This window comes from Stegostoma tigrinum, chromosome 33 (genome assembly GCF_030684315.1).
Source record: "Stegostoma tigrinum isolate sSteTig4 chromosome 33, sSteTig4.hap1, whole genome shotgun sequence".
NCBI classification, from domain to species: Eukaryota; Metazoa; Chordata; class Chondrichthyes; order Orectolobiformes; family Stegostomatidae; genus Stegostoma; species Stegostoma tigrinum.
In genome coordinates, this window is record NC_081386.1 from 2,611,438 (window position 1) to 2,632,950 (window position 21,513).

Sequence of the window (21,513 nt, forward strand, 5' to 3'; positions counted from 1 at the left end):
AATCACAGGCATTTGTGTGTCTGGACTCAAGCTATGTAATGCGGATGTACTGGAGCATGTTCCCCTCAGTGTGTCATACGGCAAGAGGACTGACTGAGCTCACTCAGTAAGACAGAGAATAAGAGCTCATACCATTAAGTCATGTGCCATGGCATTAGGAGCATGCACTTTAAAGGAATATCACATATTTACTGCAAGATATAACACAACTTCTTTTACCCTGCCGCGCCCAATGACAAGTTAGCAATCCTTTCATGAAACATGTTGGATGGAGACAGTGCACAGCTTGACAATGACACACTTGACGTCTTCTTGTAGCAAGCTCCTCAATGTCATGGGCTGGTCCCCACCTTTTTCAGGCTCCTTTCTTCTTTAGTAAAGCACTCTGACTCTTCCTCCATGTCCTACCTTCACTGTCCTTGTTCTTTCTTCCCCGTGTTTCCTCCTCTTCCATCACTTCCTATTGCTACCTAGTTCAATACCTCCTCATTCACTTCCTGCACCACCTCTTTCTCCAACCTTGAGGTCTCCACTTTATTCACTCCTCCTCCACGTCCGTCAATCTTTAAGATCGTAAATACTGCACTGCCTCTCCCACAATGCAAATGAAATCTTCTCATATTGCATAAATATTGGTTGCACAAAACTCTAAGACATCTTATTTAGTTTTTTTCAAAATAATTTTGCTAAAATGTTGAGCATTCAACTTGAAATGTGTTTGCAAGTACGATGCTGAGGGATCTATGTGATGTGCATAATGACGATGATTGAAATTGTCTAAATTATGCTCTGTTTCAGACATTTGATTTTTTTTTCATAGAATCCGTACAATGTGAGAACAGGCCGTTCAGCCCAACAAGCCCACGCCAACTCTCTAAGGAGCACACCACACAGACGCACCCCCCTAACCCTATCCCTGCAACACCCACGGCTAACCCACCTAACCTATACATCACTGGACACTATGGGCAATTTAGTATGATCAATCCACCTAACCTGTATATCATTGGGCTGTGGGAGGAAACATACACAGACACTGTGAAAATGTGCAAGACAGAAGCTGGAATTGAACCCAGGTCTGTGGCACTGGAAGGCAGTAGTGCTAACGATGCCACCCTTGAACAGAATTTATATTTGCTTCAATGTTAATTGAATAGAAAATTCTAGCATGGGCTGTCCAACTGACTGATCTATCATTACTGTTCTCAACATTTTTTCCTACCAGATACATAGTTAAGCAGTAGTTATAGGACTGAACCTTGTCTTTGGGATAAAGTATGCCAGTGTACAAATCTAATAGAAATATCCCACTGCAGTTAATTTGACCTTATCAATATATCCCTTGATTTCTTTGTTTCCCTTAAACGCCAAGTTAATTACCTCTTTTACTTTGTGATGGCAGTTTCTACATTTTCACCACTTTGAGTAAAAATCTCTCTCCTGAATTCTGCAATAGCCTCATTGGTGACTATTAGATATTTCTGGCCCATGTGTTTGGGGAGCTCATAAGTAGAAACTTCTGTGCACCAATCCTATCAATTCTCATAATCTTAAAAATCCCAATTAGATCACTTCACCAACCTGTTTTGTTTTTCTGATAGTATAATTTTAGTCTCATCCTTTTCAAAAAGATGACTAAAACTTTATTGTATTGTATAAGATGGTTAGCCCAAAATGGTTAACTTGGAAGTTTTTGGACAGTTCAGCTGACTTGTGTGTGCAGCCTCTGAGTGGAGTGAGCCAGTCTGCAGTTAGACTCTGTAGCCTATAATCCCCAGGATGTAGAGAAAGTATCTCATCAGACATGGTGTACTACTTACCTTGCAATATAGCTCTCTAGTCTTATTCAACTGTCACCTGCTATCCTAATACAATATTAGTAAACCTGTCTTGTTACTCAAATACTGAGACTTCCATGCGGTTTTGGTCATCCTTCCAAGGTAAGCCTTAGAGAAGTACTGGTGTCAGGTTTGTACCTGAGTCTGCACCATCACTGAATTAGATCATGGCTGAACATTGAACTCACTGTCACTTTCCAGTGTAGTGTCCATGTCCATAGATAGTAACTAAGCTTCCACAGCCCTGTGGAGTAAAGAATTCTGAAGATTTCCCAACCTTTAAGTGAAGGAATTCTCTGCAGTCTTCAATGGCCTACCCTGGCTCAAAACTCTTCAGCAATGGGGAACACCCTTTCTACAGCCACCATTTCACTCCCTGTAAGTCTCAATTACATCACCTCTTTTTCCATAAGACCTTCAGGTGTGGGAGTAAAATGGGCCATTTAGCCCATTCAGTAAGATCATGTCAAATTCATGTTACCAAAACAGGTGTCTAGGCTACATTGTACAAAGCTTCCGAGTTTTCAAACTATGTCTACAAAATGAAACGAAAACCGCATCCCTCCTTTCTCAACATTCAGAATACAAAATATAAGTTCAACTTAGTTACGTATTAGCTTCAGTACTTCTTAGTTGCTTACTGCATGTGAATGCTAACTTTTAGTGACTCCAAACAAACATACCCAGGCTTCCTGGGCCACTTGCACTTCCCAACCCCTCGCCTTCTAGGAAATATTTTGTCTTTCTGTTGAATAACTTCACATGTATTTCCATTGTGGCTTGGATTTTCTGTTGGCCAGAGAGTTGCTTCTGTAGCCTAAGTGAGAGTTGTGTGAAGGGCACTATGAAATCCGCAACCTAGCAGATCTTGCCCAGGTACTTGAAGATCCCAATGGGCAATTCCCCAGCAGCCTGGCACCTCCTGAAAGTGCCAACATAAATTGGAGAATTCCGTTGCAGTTAAGTTACTAGCTACCCAAGAAAAAATAGACATATAAAAATTTGATCTAACTCCTGAGTGACTGTTAAACTGAGCCACACCACCCCAACTTACTACACACACACACACATATACACACACACCACAAAGTAGGGGGTAATTCTACCTCTGCTCAATTACGTTTGCCCGCTGAAGGGTTGAATGCCACCGGCCCTGGGACTCCCTCATTCAAAGATGCCCATTCCTTCATTGAGCAACTGGAAGGCGGGTACAGTGAGAGCACTGAAAATCACTTTCCAGCCTTTGCTGAAAAACCCTCCTTCCAGACAACTGATAAAATAATTGCCACCTGCAATAAATATTGTTTTTCTTATCAAAAGAGTCCTCAGTCTTTTTCTAAACTGAAGGTGCCACTTTATGATTGTATTTTTCATATTTGCTAATGCTGTAGCCTGTGCTATTTTATTGTCAGCCTATCCGTGCCAATAGTGGTTTACCATTGCTTTTTACTCTTCAGGACAGGCCAAGAGTACCTCAACAGAGAAGGGAATCAAACATATGGTTATTTGTGTTATTCTGAACTAGGTGGCATTTAAGGAATGAGTAACCAGGCCTATACCTTATAACCATCTATATTGAAAAGAATATCTTATGTAGTCATTCTACAAGTTTTGTAATGCTTATACTTTGTTGAATGGTTTGTGAGCATTAACTGCACCCTTTGAAACCATATTTCCAACAGCTCAAATGAAAATAAATTTTCACCACCGAAGGTACTCCGTTGCTCTATCATGTATTTTTTTTATTCGAACATATTGGACACACTTATTAAAGTGGGATTCTTTTCCCGCAGCTGGGTGGAAGGCGAATGGACTCCATGCTCCAGCACCTGTGGAAAAGGCACTCAGTTTCGGAATGTGACCTGTGTCTATCAGCTACAAAATGGCACGTATTTCAAGACAAGAAATCTCTACTGTCTTGGTCCAAAGCCATCTACAGTACAGGGCTGTGAAGGACGTCATTGTCTCACACTGTGGGAAGCCTCGGACTGGTCAAAGGTATGTGCTTCTCAATGTCACAACTGGACATCGATCTGAGTCGCTAGTGTTAAATCTTATTTGTCACCGCATTACTATCATCGTGTCTGCAAACAAATAAGTTCACTGTCAATCATTAAAAGGTTTGTATTTGTTGCCAAAGTTTCAGAGATTATACATAAAAACTCATATTCAACCCTTTTCGTACTGTTTGTGACATTGCAGAGTTAAGGCATAAATCTGTATTTAATTTTGTCATGTTAGCAGATTTACAAAAATTTTATAATGTTATTGACATGCAGGAAAGATACTTCCATATTTTAGTCTTTACTGTGCATAGTGTACAGTTTTGATCGTCTTATTTAAGGAGAAGAAAAATGCATTTGAAGCAGTTCAGAGAAGATTCACTCAACTGATCCCCTGAGTGGGTTATCTCTTGAGGAAAGGTCGGACAGGCTGGGCTGTGTATCTATTGGAGCATAGAAGAACAAGAGGTAATCTTATTGAGACAGTTAAAATACCCTGAGGGAACTCTGACAGGGTAAATGCTGTAAGGATATTTTCCCTTATGTCAGAAATACAACTGGGATCACAGTTTTAAAATAACAGGTGTCTTATTTACAATAGAAATGAGGACAAAAGTCTTTAGAACTCTTTTCCCAGAGAATGGTAAAAGCCAGGTCCCTGAATACTTTTAAGGCAATAGTAGATAGATTCTTGATTTAATAAGGTGGTCAAAACATATCTGATGCCACTATCACTTCAGTCATGATCTTACTGAAATAGGCTCGCAGGGGTGAATGGCCTACACCTAGTTTGTAATTTTGTTAGTATGTTTGCAGTTCTGTAGGGCCGATTGCCTCACTACAGCAATCAATATAAGCAGAAGCTCAACTTGAGTCTATGAAAGCAAGGTTCACTGGAGTACGATAGCTACAATTTGTTACTGTTACTGTTATCAAATTTAAGAGCATTCCAAAAGTAATTTAAGCTCACCTGCCATTTTAGATTTGTTTAGCATTTGCCATAAAATGATGGAGAATCAGAGAGCATAGTTTTGTTTTGCAAAGGATGCCAATGTGAGCTAAGAACAAAACCTAGCGAATCGTCTGGGCTTGAGATGCAAATCAAAAGATCATCAGCCTCCATTTCTACCATCTCCAGCAAGATGCCTCCACCAGACACATATTCCTGCTGCCCCCCACCCACCGCCTTTGATGGCCTTCCACAGCAATCATGTCCTGCCTGCAAAAAGATTCTGAGCCTCCTGTTGGCTGCCACTTTAATACACCACCCTGTTCCCTAGCCAACATCTGTGTCTCAGGCTTGCTGCAATACTCCAGCAAAACTCAGTGCAAGCTGGAAGAAAAACACCTCATTTTCTGCTTAGGAACCCTGCAACCTTCAGGACTCAATATCGAGTTGAATAATTTTAGGGCCTGAACTCCCCCAGGCCCATACCCCACACACCAGGTCTTGTCATGACATAGCTTGCCATTACACACTATTATTAGCCACTAACAGTTTCCATTAACAGCTATTCACCCTCCCAGCCCTACCGTTATCCACTCCTTTGACTGTTCTTCTCTCTCTTTAGGATGTATCCCTACCAATCGTTTACTCCTTATCCTCTCCGCCCACCCTACCTTCTGTAAACAAACCAGCATTTTCCTAGCTACCATCAGTTCTGAGGAAGGGTCACCGGACCTGAAACATTAACTTTGATTTCTCTGCTGCCAGACCTGCTGAGCTTTTCCAGCAAATTCTGCGTTTTGGTTCAAATTGCACTGCCTCAAAGTGTGATGGAGGCCGATTCAATTGAGGTATTTGAGATTTAATAATTTGATAATTATTTGAATAGAAACAATGTACAGGTTTCTGGGGAGAAGGTAAGAGTTGGGCATGAAGTCAAAATGTTCAGACAACCTAGTGCAGACACAATGGGCTGAATGGCCCCTTCTGCACTGCAGCAATTCTGGGATTTTCATACCTCAGATTCTTAAGATTTTGATGAAATGGCTTCCTTATTCCTTCTTCTCATGCCAGTTACTCTTCCATGTAATTCAGATTTCCAGCACTTCTCATCTTTTTCGATTTTATCTTTTGAGAGAGACTAGGTCGCTTGAATGAAGGAAAACTGTCCAATAACAGAGCCATCCCTTTTTGGCAGTGGCAGTGCCAGATGACTAAGTAAAGAAATAGGATCTCTGGAGGTCCAAGAGGCAGAAATGGTCGAAGAATATATTCAGAGAGTAATACATCACAGGACATTGTTCAATCCTTTGTGCCTGGGTCAGGTTTCTAAAAGAACTAGCATATATCCCCTGTTCCTCTTTCTTACCCTGTAGCACTGACATTGATTTTCTCCCCTCCTTTTAAGTTATTTTCTAGTTTCATTTTGTAAGTTACTGCTGAATCTGCTTCCACTGCACTTTCAGACACTTTGTTCAACGTTGCAACAACTCATTGTGTAAAAAAAGTTCTCCCCATCTGCTGCCTGACATTTTACAATTTCTTTGAAATCTGTGTCCTCTGATTGCTGACCATCCCCGTCCTATCATTGGAAGTTTGTAGAATTGTACAAAGTTGTTGGAACATCCTCACCTAAAATGCTCTGTCCAAGAAATTACAATTTGGTTTTTCGTGATTTGCCCTTTTTCAGCTGTCAATGCTGTTAAAAATATCCTCCATTCAGAAAAACCCTTACGCCATAATTACATTGACAAAAATAATATCATTTACAAGCAATGTATTCGGGGTAATACTAGTACTACTAATAGGAGACTGCAAGTGAGTTGTGCACTTCCATTCAATCATAGTTGCAATGTAGCCGTGATAGATCACGAAAGGTGATAAATTCCTTTTTTTGTTGTATCAATTTGTGATACGGGAACCAGCACTTGACCACGTTGTAACTTTCAATGGACAGGCAGTTACAAGGATTTGCTACATTTGATTCCTTCAAAATATTAGTTACATAATTATTTTTCTTGGAACAAGAGCAGACGTTCTTCTAAGGTTTTTAGAAGGCCACTCAAAATAACTTAGAAATCACTGAAGAGCAGCTCGTGATTCAAAGTTAGTTGAAGAAGGCAAATTAAGCAGAAACAAGCTCTGCGTAGAAAAGAGCTGTTAAATTATACTGCTGAAAAGTAAACCAAACTACACTTGGTCTGTATAATTGGGGACGCAGAAGTTGCTGGAAAAAACTCAGCAGGTCTGTGAAGGAAATGTTTTGGGTCCGGTGACCCTTCCTCAGAACTGGTGCACCCTCCTACATCTGTTGTAACACAATTGATTAAATTTTATGTGCTATGGTACCAAACACTATCAACTGATGGTATCAGAGATAATGGGAACTGCAGATGCTGGAGAATTCCAAGATAATAAAATGTGAGGCTGGATGAACACAGCAGGCCAAGCAGCATCTCAGGAGCACAACAGCTGACGTTTCGGGCCTAGACCCTTCATCAGAGAGGGGGATGGGGAGAGGGAACTGGAATAAATAGGGAGAGAGGGGGAGGCGGACCGAAGATGGAGAGTAAAGAAGATAGGTGGAGAGAGTATAGGTGGGGAGGTAGGAAGGGGATAGGTCAGCCCAGGGAAGACGGACAGGTCAAGGAGGTGGGATGAGGTTAGTAGGTAGATGGGGGTGCGGCTTGGGGTGGGAGGAAGGGATGGGTGAGAGGAAGAACCGGTTAGGGAGGCAGAGACAGGTTGGACTGGTTTTGGGATGCAGTGGGTGGGGGGGAAGAGCTGGGCTGGTTGTGTGGTGCAGTGGGGGGAGGGGACGAACTGGGCTGGTTTAGGGATGCAGTAGGGGAAGGGGAGATTTAGAAACTGGTGAAGTCCACATTGATACCATATGGCTGCAGGGTTCCCAGGCGGAATATGAGTTGCTGTTCCTGCAATCTTCGGGTGACATCATAGTGGCAGTGCAGGAGGCCCATGATGGACATGTCATCTAGAGAATGGGAGGGGGAGTGGAAATGGTTTGCGACTGGGAGGTGCAGTTGTTTGTTGCAAACTGAGCGGAGGTGTTCTGCAAAGCGGTCCCCAAGCCTCCGCTTGGTTTCCCCAATGTAGAGGAAGCCACACCGAGTACAGTGGATGCAGTATACCACATTGGCAGATGTGCAGGTGAACCTCTGCTTAATGTGGAATGTCATCTTGGGGCCTGGGATAGGGGTGAGGGAGGAGGTGTGGGGGTAAGTGTAGCATTTCCTGCGGTTGCAGGGGAAGGTGCCGGGTGTGGTGGGGTTGGAGGGCAGTGTGGAGCGAACAAGGGAGTCACGGAGAGAGTGGTCTCTCCGGAAAGCAGACAGGGGTGGGGATGGAAAAATGTCTTGGGTGGTGGGGTCGGATTGTAAATGGCGGAAGTGTCGGAGGATGATGCGTTGTATCCGGAGGTTGGTAGGGTGATGTGTGAGAACGAGGGGGATCCTCTTAGGGCGGTTGTGGCGGGTACGGGGTGTGAGGGATGTGTTGTGGGAAATACGGGAGACGCGGTCAAGGGCGTTCTCAATCACTGTGGGGGGAAAGTTGCGGTCCTTAAAGAACTTGGACATCTGGGATGTGCGGGAGTGGAATGTCTTATCGTGGGAGCAGATGCGGCGGAGGCGGAGGAATTGGGAATAGGGGATGGAATTTTTGCAGGAGGGTGGGTGGGAGGAGGTGTATTCTAGGTAGCTGTGCGAGCCCCAAACCCCACCTCTTCCTCCGGTACATTGATGACTGTATCGGCGCCACCTCTTGCTCCCCAGAGGAGCTCGAACAGTTCATCCACTTCACCAACACCTTCCACCCCAACCTTCAGTTCACCTGGGCTATCTCCAGCAGATCCCTCACTTTCCTGGACCTCTCAGTCTCCATCTCAGGCAACCAGCTTGTAACTGATGTCCATTTCAAGCCCACCGACTCGCACAGCTACCTAGAATACACCTCCTCCCACCCACCCTCCTGCAAAAATTCCATCCCCTATTCCCAATTCCTCCGCCTCTGCTCCTACGATAAGACATTCCACTCCCGCACATCCCAGATGTCCAAGTTCTTTAAGGACCGCAACTTTCCCCCCACAGTGATCGAGAACGCCCTTGACCGCGTCTCCCGTATTTCCCGCAACACATCCCTCACACCCCGCCCCCGCCACAACCGCCCCAAGAGGATCCCCCTCGTTCTCACACACCACCCTACCAACCTCCGGATACAACGCATCATCCTCCGACACTTCCGCCATTTACAATCCGACCCCACCACCCAAGACATTTTTCCATCCCGACCCCTGTCTGCTTTCCGGAGAGACCACTCTCTCCGTGACTCCCTTGTTCGCTCCACACTGCCATCCAACCCCACCACACCTGGCACCTTCCCCTGCAACTGCAGGAAATGCTACACTTGTCCCCACACCTCCTCCCTCACCCCTATCCCAGGCCCCAAGATGACATTCCACATTAAGCAGAGGTTCACCTGCACATCTGCCAATGTGGTATACTGCATCCACTGTACCCGGTGTGGCTTCCTCTACATTGGGGAAACCAAGCGGAGGCTTGGGGACCGCTTTGCAGAACACCTCCGCTCAGTTCGCAACAAACAACTGCACCTCCCAGTCGCAAACCATTTCCACTCCCCCTCCCATTCTCTAGATGACATGTCCATCATGGGCCTCCTGCACTGCCACAATGATGCCACCTGAAGGTTGCAGGAACAGCAACTCATATTCCGCCTGGGAACCCTGCAGCCATATGGTATCAATGTGGACTTCACCAGTTTCAAAATCTCCCCTTCCCCTACTGCATCCCTAAACCAGCCCAGTTCGTCCCCTCCCCCCACTGCACCACACAACCAGCCCAGCTCTTCCCCCCCACCCACTGCATCCCAAAACCAGTCCAACCTGTCTCTGCCTCCCTAACCTGTTCTTCCTCTCACCCATCCCTTCCTCCCACCCCAAGCCGCACCCCATCTACCTACTAACCTCATCCCACCTCCTTGACCTGTCCGTCTTCCCTGGACTGACCTATCCCCTCCCTACCTCCCCACCTATACTCTCTCCACCTATCTTCTTTAATCTCCATCTTCGGTCCGCCTCCCCCTCTCTCCCTATTTATTCCAGTTCCCTCTCCCCATCCCCCTCTCTGATGAAGGGTCTAGGCCCGAAACGTCAGCTGTTGTGCTCCTGAGATGTTGCTTGGCCTGCTGTGTTCATCCAGCCTCACATTTTACTATCAACTGATGGTTTGTGTTCATTGCTGCCACCAAATCTATTTTCCACTCTTTTAAATAGATCAATAAATTAACAGTTTAAACAGGTCCAGATTAGGAAAATCCTCCTTTTTTTTAAAACCAGTTTATAGGAACCTCTTCAGTGATCAAGTATCAAAGTGATAGAGGCTGAACCACTTGAGTGCTAATGAGAAGAGGCACTTGTTCTATCAAGAGCCAGTTCATCGCAGGATTACAATAGGTAGTACTCAATAATTCATGAGGCAACAATGACAACATCTGTCTACATCATGACAATATCATCTTGGCTTCAGCTTGAGGCACTCCCACCATCAACCCTTTCTGAACCATTACGTTACAAATTCCACTCCCCCACCTGCTACCGACCAAGACATTTCTCCCCACAGTCATGTCCCCACAGCAAGCATGTGTAAATTTAGAGACATAATAATGTTTATATTTATGACTACCGCATCTCTCCCAGAGTGCCTCACTTCAGAAAATCAGGCAGCCTGGAGACCTCACAGTTCCTCCAGAGTTTGATCTTTTGAATCTTGGAAGCTTGTAAGGTCTTTGACATAAAGAAAGTTGACCTTGATTCTGAGCTTGCCTTGATGGGTCTGTAAGTTATTTTCACCATGACATTCCTCATTGGGTTCATCCCAGTTGAGCATGAATGGATGATTGCCCTGCAATGAAACAAGGTTCCTCTGGTTCCCATGGAAAACTCCCTCTGCCATACAGATTACAATCAGTGCCAGTCTGCTGACTCATAAGCAATTGTATCCTGCCCTATTCTGCTACTTGCCTATTATAAGGTTATTGTTATCAAGGTCTGTCTGATAGCCTTCCTAATATATGTTTCCAGCACAATTTGAACAGCTCTCTCTAAAACCAAATTGTCTTTATACTTTAATAGATCAGACAGTACCTCATCAGTGATTCCAACAATAATTCTGTCTCTTATGCATTCTTATTTCAAACCTGTGATGTCAAAGTTTTCCACTAATTTGTAGAGGTTAGTAATGAAATTATCCACAGATTCGCCTGGATGCTGAACTCTGCTGCTATGGCTTGTTTTTTTAAGAATTGTGCTTGTTCTCAGATTACAGTAATTTTCAAAATCTTGAAGGACTTCTACAAAACTATCGCTGCCTTCTTTTGTTTTTTTAATATATAATACCATTATTCTGAGGCCTATTGAATAAATAGTATATTTTGAACTTCAGTTTAAGATTTAACATTTAAGTTGAAGCAATTCTGTACCTTAAGAATTGTTTTCTCTAGGATGTTCAAACTTCTGTTCTAACGTATACAGCTGGATGAACACAGCAGGTCAAACAACATCAGAGGAGCAGGAAGGCTGACGTTTCAGGCCTAGACCCTTCTTCAGAAAAAATTTTCTGAAGAAGGGTCAAGGCCTGAAACGTCAGCCTTCCTGCTCCTGTGATGCTACTTGACCTGCTGTGTTCATGCAGCTCTACACCTTGTTATCTCAGATTCTCCAGCATCTGCAGATCCTACGATCACTGAAATTTCTGTTTTGTTTGGTTTATTTCTGTTACGTAATCTTTGCGGTAGTATTATTTCATCTGCCATTTTCATTTTCTTGTGAATTATTTAGTCTTCCTTCGTTAACAAAGTTTTGAATTCTGTAGTATCTGAAAGCTATTTTATTCTCTCTCTGCCAAATAGATTATAAATTCAGTAGTATGGTGATACTGTCTTTCTTTGTTTTACAAGAGTTGAAAGTGTTCAGTAAAGCAATGTTGTATTATTTTCTTTGAAAAGTGCTTTAAATTCTATAAAATATCAATACCATATCTCTGTAAAGCTTACTTTTTTTTCTGACCTTTTGCGGTTAGAATTTAAGCATTTCCACCTTTTACAGCCAAAATAACAGTTTCATGCTTTATCACAGTCAAAATGCACACCTTCCTGCTGTTTATAAGCCAACACACAATAACGTTTTGTCACTGTGGCATTAATAAATCTTCTTGCCAAAATTATGCTTTAAATTATTGATCTCTTATTCTTATCACTGTTTTAGAAGTATTCAAACCATTCTTCTATTAGACTCATTCTTTATCTTTTAAATTGACGTTTTATTACACTAAATTTGCTCCTCAACATTCCCAGTGCTGCAGCCTGATTTTAAATTCAATTACTTGACTTGACTACAGTAGCCATACTTCATGGTATACACTTGCTTTGGCAGCAATGTTCATTGTGAAAGGTAAATACTTCTTCCTTTAACTTTTGTCATTCCAAACCTAGTTCTTTGCCCATTAATTTAAATTTTTGCCCAATACCTACCAGATATTTTCATTTTCACTCGTGGAGCTTGAAAACATGTTGGGTCTCAACTGAATCTTGATTTGGGACTGCCTTTACAGATATTTCAACTGTCCGAACTCCTGCAACTGCCAAGTGTGATGAGTTCTTTCAGCTCTAACTAGCTCACATAGCTTCCCTTATGCTCCTCATCAGTCCTGAAGTGGAGGTTTTGGTGTCGTTGTTCCTTCCACGAGTTGTCCTGACTACTTGTGTGTTTAAGTACTTACAGCTGTGTGAGTATTCTTAAAGTCGTACACTCACTTATATTCTGAACATGTTTTTCTCCTGGGTCAAATGGATGTTTCCTATCAATCTTACCTAGAGGTATTTCAGCAACAATGCCCAGTGCTGTGAAACCAACTACTATCAACTAATGGTTGAGGTAGAGTTCTGCCACCAGTTACCTTTCCAGATATTTTCAAATCAACCTGTTCAAAAATGTTATTAAACATCTTTGGAGCTGATGGGATCTGACCCTGCACCTCCTGGCTCAGAGGTAGGACATTACAACTGCACCTTAAGGGCCCAGCACCGATCTTTCTTTCAATACTGGGTCAAAAGGCCTATTTGGTTAGCGGTGGTATTGGTTGAGCCACTAATGAATCTTAACAAGAAGAGCCACTTGTCCTAACTGCACACTGTTTTAGTTCATTTGTTGAACTAACCAATATAATCTCTATCTACTGTTTCTTGCAATACACTATTGGGAGACAGTTATGCCACATCTGTCTCCATCAAAATTTTGATCTCGACTCCTCTTTTTCCCCACCTAAAAATGTATGACATCATCAGATTGAGTTGAGCTTAATATGACATCAACCCATTTCTGAAATATTAGCTTATACCACAGTCTCCCCCTTCTCCAATGCCCCCTCCTACCACTTGCCCCCAAAGTAGCTGTGCATTGATTGCTTGGGCAGTCTGGGGAGATAGTCTGCTCCACTTGCTATGACAGGCATGGGATCTTGAGAGTTTCTCCAGCAATTTCTGTTTTTGTTTGCTATGGGATTGCGTCCAATGTCCCCCTTAAGGTGACATTCTTGTAGATTGTCTTCAGGACCAAACAGCAACCAAACAAAATGCGGAGTGGGAGAGTCTGGAAATAGCAGTGAGTTAGATTGTCATTTTAGCAAAGGCCAGCTCTCTAGATAAGTAAAGAAGAATGAAATTTTGAACATGTATCCCTCAGGTGCAGCTGAGCAGGTTGCAGCCTGTGAACATCTCTGCAGCTTGAATTTCACATGTTTTCATGCCTCTCTCCTGCGAGTAAAAACAATACCGGAACTATCTTCTTCACAATGTCCTTTACTTTCATATATTATACTTGTATGGGTCTAATGTTGAAGTTTATTAAAATGTATTGTCTATCTGAGCTTCAGGGACAGTAACTCCTATTAAGTAAAATTTTATGGCTTTCAGTTTTGGATTTCCAGCTCTGAATTGGGGCAGCAACATTTATTCTGACAAATCCTTCAGCCAGGATAAATGTGATTTTCAGGGCAATTGCCGAGTGAAATTTGTGCTATATAACTGAGAAAGATCAAACATCCAAAAATACAGGTATTATTCATTCATTTTGTTTGTTACCTGTTCCTTTTAGTTCACCCATTTGTTTAAAAATTAACAGCAGCTCAGATTGCCATGACAAGCCCTGTGTCTGTAAAATTTTAACTGGTGAGAGGAATAAATCAAATTTCAAGATTTCCATGTGATTTATTCATTTTGCATATTATAAAGATAATTTTCTATCTAATTCCAGGAGTCTGCATGCAAATCTCAAGGGAAAGAACTGATTTGTTGAATTCTCCATTCCTTAAGAGTAACTAGTAATTTTGCAAAAGAAAAATCGGTGTAGACGCAAAATTATAATCATGTTTCAACTTTATTTATTTCATATCATGTGTTTAATTGCTGGAACAAACTGAAGTGAACATACTTCAAACAGGTACGGTGGCTTAGTGGTTAGCACTGCTGCCTCACAGCGCTAGGGACATGGGTTCAATTCCATCCATGGGTGACTGTGTGCAGTTTGCATATTCTCCCCATGCCTGCGTGGGTTTCCACTGGGTGGTCTGGTTTCCTCCAGTAGTCCAAAGATGTGCAGATTAGGTGGATTGGCCATGCCAAATTGCCTGTAGTGTCCAGGGATATGAAGGCTAGATGGATTAGCCTTGGAAAATGCAGGGTTCAAGGGAAAGGGTTGGGGGATGGGTCTAGGTGGGATGCACTTTGGCGGCATGGTGTGAACTTGTTGGGCTAAGTAGCCTGTTTCTACACTGTAGCAATTCTATAATATGATTCTAAGTCACATAGCTATGGTAATCCAGCTTGCTACTACACTGTATACCAGTGCCTTTTTCCAAATTCATATTAAAAACATTGTGTGTTTTTATCATGGTAATTGTTACTGATCCGTTTCCATTGTTAGGGCACAGTCGACCTCTGGGACTGACGATGATTTTGTCCTCAGTACAGATGGTGAAATCACATCTTCCTGAGCAGATGCCTGTTGCAGTTATGATGATACATCTAGTCATTCATTTTTACCAAGTACAGTCAAGGTAACAACTACTCTGCACATGTTCTAAGTTGCTACATGTTCAGACTCTTGTTGAAAGTGTTGAATGTTTGCACTTCGACTGGCCTTCCGCTGCTCAGCACAGGTAATCATTTAGTAGTTTTATCAAATTGAGTAGTTTGTGTATGGCATGATATTAGTTGTTCCTTGGAAGTGGAGTAGAGGTAGACAGGATAGTGAAAGTGTTTGGAATGCTTGCCTTTATTGGTAAATGCGTTGAATATATGAGTTGGGAGGTCACATTGCAGCTGTACAGTATATTGGGCCACTTTTGGATTACTACATTCAGTTCTGCTCTCCCCGTTAGGATAAAGAACAAAGAACAAAGAAAATTACAGCTCAGAAACAGGCCTTTCGGCCCTCCAAGCCTGTGCCAATCCAGATCCTCTAACTAAACCTGTCACCTATTTTCCAAGGATCTGTATCCCTCTGCTCTCTGCCCATTCATCTGTCTGTCAAGATACTTCTTAAATGGTGCTTTTGTGCCCGCCTCCACCACCTCTGCTGGCAACTCATTCCAGGCACCCACCACCCTCTGCGCACAGAACTTTCCACGCATATCTCCCGTAATCTTTTCCCCTCTCAACTTGAAATCATGACCCCTAGTAACTGAGTGCCCCACTCTGGGAAAAAGCTTCTTGCTATCCACCCTGTCTGTACCTCTCATGATTTTGTAGACCTCAATCAGGTCCCCCCTCAACCTCTGTCTTCCTAATGAAAATAATCCTAATCTACTCAACCTCTCTTCATTGCTAGTGGCCTCCATACCAGGCAACATCCTGGTGAACATCCTCTGCATCCTTTCCAAAGCATCCACATCCTTTTGGTAGTGTGGCGACCAGAAGTGTGTGCAGTATTCCAAATGTGGTCGAACCAAAGCCCTATATAACTGCAACATGACCTGCCAACTCTTGTACTCAATACCCCATCCGATAAATGAAAGCATGCCATATGCCTTCTTGACCACTATATCAACCTGCCTTGCCAGCTTCAGTGTACAATGGACCTGAACACCCAGATCTCTCTGTGTATCAATTTTTCCCAGGGCTTTTCCATTTACTGTATAGTTTGCTCTTGAATTGGATCTTCCAAAATGCATCACCTCGCATTTGCCTGGATTGAACTCCATCTGCCATTCCTCCCACAACTCTCCAATCTATCTATCTTCTGCTGCATTCTTCGACAGTTATAGGAAGGATGTTGTGAAACTTGAAAGGTTCAGATAAGATGTACAAGGATGTTGCCAGGGTCGGAGCATTTGAGCTGTAGGGAGAGGCTGAGTAAGCTGGGGCTATTTTCTCTGGAGTGTCGGAGGCTGAGATATAAAATCGTGAGGGCCATTTATACGGTGGATAGCCCAGGCCTTTTCCCCAGGGTGGAGCAGCCCAGAATTAGAGGGCATAGGTTTAAGGTGACAGGGAAAGATTTAAAAGGGACCTAAGGGACAATGTTTTCACTCAGAGGGTGGTGTGTGTATGGCTACAAAATTTAAAAGGCAACTTGATGGGTATGTGAATAAGAAGTGTTTAAAGGGATATGGACTAAATGCTGGCTAATGGGACTAGATTAATTTAGGATACCTGGTCAGCATGGATGAATTGGACCAAAGGATCTGTGTCCATGCTTTACAACTGCGTGACTCTAACTGGATTATTTTCCATGCCTTAAGTAGGTGTGTTTCTCCACTAAAGGATTGCTTTGTACAAGTCGATGCTGGATTTGCTGTATTTCTTGTGGTCCTTTGGTGATTTTCAATGTGGTCGCACCCTTTCTGTTTGACTAGGGTAGTATGAAAATGATATATGGTGTTGAATTTCTCAATCATTTATGAAGTGGCTTCACTCATGAACTGAGAACTGCTGTAACTTATTACAAGGTCAGGAATGCAATGACAACTGAATAAGTGTTTTCAAGCATTCTACAACCTCACTGGTAATCACTGAAGTCAAGTGGTCTAATTCCCAGTAGTCAGAATAGTAGTCCATGGTGATAAAATTAATTGGGTCCTGCAAGAAGTCTACTCCCAGCTTCATCCATGGTTTATCTGGGATGTATCATTTGTGGCTTGCTTTGCCCTGTATTTGTTACAAGCAGTGCATTGACTCATATGGTCCTTGATCTTGTTGCTCGTGTTTTGCCTTTCTCAGACGAGACTCCGTTCCCTGATGGGTTCCATTGATGTGCTACAGCAACTCTTTTCTGATACCCTTAGAGATAGAGATTTTAGACACAAAGTTGGCTCAGTTATAGAAGATAGTCTAGTTTTGGAAGGAGATTTTTCTGACTGGTGCTCTGTGACCATTGGGGGTTCTGCAAGGATTAGTGCTGGGACTCTGTTTTCTGTAATATATGTGAATGCTCTGGATAAAAATATAGACGATAACCAAGTGTGAAGCTGGATGAACACAGCAGGCCAAGCAGCATCTCAGGAGCACCAAAGCAGAAGTTTCGGGCCTAGACCCTTCATCAGAGAGGGGGATGGGGAGGGGGTTCTGGAATAAATAGGGAGAGGGGGGAGGCGGACCGAAGATGGAGAGAAAAGAAGATAGGTGGAGAGGAGTGTATAGGTGGGGAGGTAGGGAGGGGATAGGTCAGTCCAGGGAAGACGGACAGGTCAAAGAGGTGGGATGAGGTTAGTAGGTAGGAAATGGAGGTGCGGCTTGAGGTGGGAGGAAGGGATGGGTGAGAGGAAGAACAGGTTAGGGAGGCGGAGACAGGCTGGGCTGATTTTGGGGTGCACTGGGGGGAGGGGTTGAGCTGGGCTGGTTTTAGGACGCGGTGGGGGAAGAGAAGATTTTGAAGCTGGTGAAGTCCACATTGATACCATTGGGCTGCAGGGTTCCCAAGCGGAATATGAGTTGCTGTTCCTGCAACCTTCGGGTGGCATCATTGTGGCACTGCAGGAGGCCCATGATGGACATGTCGTCTAAAGAATGGGAGGGGGAGTTAAAATGGTTCGCAACTGGGAGGTGCGGTTGTTTATTGCGAACTGAGCGGAGGTGTTCTGCAAAGCGGTCCCCAAGCCTCCGCTTGGTTTCCCCAATGTAGAGGAAGCCACACCGGGTACAATGGATTAGGGTATACCACATTGGCAAATGTGCAGGTGAACATCTGCTTAATATGGAAAGTCATCTTGGGGCCTGGGATAGGGGCGAGGGAGGAGGTGTGGGGACAAGTGTAGCACTTCCTGCGGTTGCAGGGGAAGGTGCCGGGTGTGGTGGGGTTGGAGGGCAGTGTGGAGCGAACAAGGGAGTCACGGAGAGAGTGGTCTCTCCGGAAAGCAAACAGGGGTGGGGATGGAAAAGTGTCTTGGGAGGTGGGGTCGGATTGTAGATGGCGGAAGTGTCAGAGGATGATGCGTTGTATCCGGAGGTTGGTGGGGTGGTGTGTGAGAACAAGGGGGATCCCCTTGGGACGGTTGTGGCGGGGGCGGGGTGTGAGGGATGTGTTGCGGGAAATGCGGGAGACACGGTCAAGGGCGTTGTCGACCACTGCAGAGGGAAAGTTGCGGTCCTTGAAGAACTTGAACATCTGGGATGTGCGGGAGTGGAATGCCTCATCGTGAGAGCAGATGCGGCGGAGGCGGAGGAATTGGGAATAGGGGGTGGAATTTTTGCAGGAGGGTGGGTGGGAGGAGGTGTATTCTAGGTAGCTGTGGGAGTCGGTGGGCTTGAAATGGACATCAATTTCTAGCTGGTTACCTGAGATGGAGACTGAGAGGTTCAGGAAGGTGAGGGATGTGTTGGAGATGGCCCAGGTGAACTTGAGGTTTGGGTGGAAGGTGTTGGTGAAGTGGATGAACTGTTTGAGCTCCTCTGGGGAGCAAGAGGCGGCGCCGATACAGTCATCAATGTAACGGAGGAAGATGTGGGGTTTGGGGCCTGTGTAGGTGCGGAAGAGGGACTGTTCTACATAACCTACAAAGAGGCAGGCATAGCTGGGGCCCATGCGGGTGCCCATGGCCACCCATTTTGTCTGTAGGAAGTGGGAGGAATCGAAAGAGAAGTTGTTGAGGGTGAGGACGAGTTCGGCTAGGCGGATGAGGGTGTCGGTGGAGGGGGACTGGTCGGGCCTGCGGGACAGGAAGAAGCGGAGAGCCTTGAGGCCATCTGCATGGGGAATGCAGGTGTATAGGGACTGGACGTCTATGGTGAAAATGAGGTGTGGGGGGCCAGGGAATTGGAAGTTCTGGAGGAGCTGGAGGGCGTGGGTGGTGTCACCGATGTAGGTAGGGAGTTCCTGGAGCAATGGGGAGAAAATGGAGTCCAGATAGGTGGAGATGAGTTCGGTGAGGCAGAAACAAAAACCAGCCCAGTTCGTCCCCTCCCCCCACTGCATCACACAACCAGCCCAGCCTGTCTCTGCATCCCTAACCTGCTCTTCCTCTCACTCATCCCTTTCTCCCACCTCAAGCCGTACCTCCATTTCCTACCTACTAACTTCATCACACCTCCTTGACCTGTCCGTCTTCCCTGGACTGACCTATCCCCTCCCTACCTCCCCACCTACACTCTCCTCTCCACCTTTCTTCTTTTCTCTCCATCTTCGGTCCGCCTCCCCCTCTCTCCCTATTTATTCCAGAACCCTCACCCCATCCCCCTCTCTGATCTAGGCCCGAAACATCAGCTTTTGTGCTCCTGAGATGCTGCTGTGTTCATCCAGCTTCACACTTTGTTATCTTGGATTCTCCAGCATCTGCAGTTCCCATTATCTCTAAAAATATAGATGGTCTGATTAGTACATTTGCAGACAATATGAAAATTGGTGGAGCTGTGGTCAGTGAAAATGGTTGTCAAAAGATACAGCGGGACATGGATCAGCTGGAAAGTTGAATGGAGAAATGGCAAGTGGTCTTTAATCTGGCAAGTGTGAGGTGATGAATTTTAGGAGGTCAAATGCAAGAAGAAAGTCTGCAGTAAATGGCAGGATCCTTAGAACAAAGGAATCTTGGAGTGCAAGTACATAGCTCCCTAAAAGTGATATTACAAGTGGATAAGACGGTAAAGAATGCTTGCCTTCATTAGTCGGGGCATTGAGTATAAAAGTTTGGCAAGTCATATTCCAGCTGTATAAATCTTTAGTGAGGCCACATTTGGAAAATTCCGTGCAGTTCTGGTCACCACACCGTAAGAAGGATGTGAAGGTTTTGGAGAGGGTGCAAGAGAGTTTTACCAGTATGTTGTCTGGATGAGAATGCATGAGCTATAAGGAGAGATTGGGCAAATTTCTGGATTATTTTTGCTCGAGCATTGGGTGCTGATGGGGTGACCTGATAAAAGTATATCAGATTATGAGAGGAATGGATAAGTGGACAGTCAGAGTGTTTTACCTGAGGTGAAAATGTCAAATACTAAGAGGCATAGGTTTAAGGTGGCAGAAGGAAAGTTTAAAGGAAAGATTTTTACACAAAGGGTGGCAGGTAACTGTAATGTGCCACCTGGGGACGTAATAGAAGCATTTACAATAGCAACGTTTAAGAGGGCATTAAACAGACACGTGAACAGGCAGTGAATAGAGTTATATGAGCCATGTGCAGGCTATTAGGGTTAGTTTATAGTGGCATTACAGTCGGCACAGACATGGTGGGCCGTAGGACCTGCTCCTCTGTTCCACTGTTCTATTTTCCACGATTCTGTTTGCTTTGTAAAAGATGCCATCTTGGGCTATCATGTTATCTCAGTATACCCAATCCTGAGTAACAGACTGTATCTACACTTGGAGAGATATGATTAATCTGGAACAGTCAACATGTTTTTGTTCAGAAAAGGTTGTGTTTGACAAATTCGATCAATTTGTTTTAAATAGTTAAGCAGAAATGTTGATGAGGGGAATGAATTTAATGTGTCTACATGAGCATGAGCAAGGTTTTGATATGGCACAAGGCAGAGGATATTAGTATGCACATCCGTAGATCCCTGAAGGTAACAGGGATGTTTGATAACGTGGTTAAGAAGGCGTATGGGATACTTGTTTTTATTAGCTAAGGCATTAAATACATGTACAGGGAAGTGATACCAGAACAGTAGAGAGCATTGATTAGACCACAGCTGGCATAATGTGTGCTGTTCTGATCACCATATTGTAAGAAGGATTTGATTGCACTAGAAAGGGTGGGGAGGAGCTTCACCAGCATTCTGCCTGGGCTAGCAATCCCTCTACCAATGGAAAAAGAGCACTCCATTCCAATCTATGGCCTTCATAATTTTATACATCTCTGTCAGGTCCTCTGGCAAACTTTGCTGCCCAAGGGAACAATCCTAAAGGAAACCATCTGTATCTCCTGAAAGTCATCCAGAATGTAGTTAGAAAACTACATCCAGTTCAAGCTGCCAAAAACTATCCTTTGCATTCAGGATATTAAAGACTGCTTTGACAAGATATGGGAAACTTTTTTGAATGTTTGGCATGAAATGATGAGATTTTTTTGAAGATAACAAGGTGTAGAGCTGGGTGAACACAGCAGGCCAAGCAGCATCAGAGGAGCAGAAAGGCTGACGTTTTGGGCCTAGACCTTTCTTAAGTTTGGGATAGAAGGCATTGGTGAAGTTGATGAACTGTTTGAGC

General features: G+C 44.1%; 1 protein-coding gene across 1 annotated transcript in view; it reads left to right on the top strand.

The window, feature by feature from the left end:
* Nucleotides 1–21,513, top strand: part of adamts17 (ADAM metallopeptidase with thrombospondin type 1 motif, 17) — a 505,079-nt gene that overhangs the window by 411,147 nt on the left and 72,419 nt on the right. Inside the window, exon 20 of the mRNA XM_059639195.1 lies at nucleotides 3,632–3,836. Coding sequence (XP_059495178.1) covers nucleotides 3,632–3,836 — 205 coding nt within the window. The remainder of the gene's footprint in view (nucleotides 1–3,631; nucleotides 3,837–21,513) is intronic.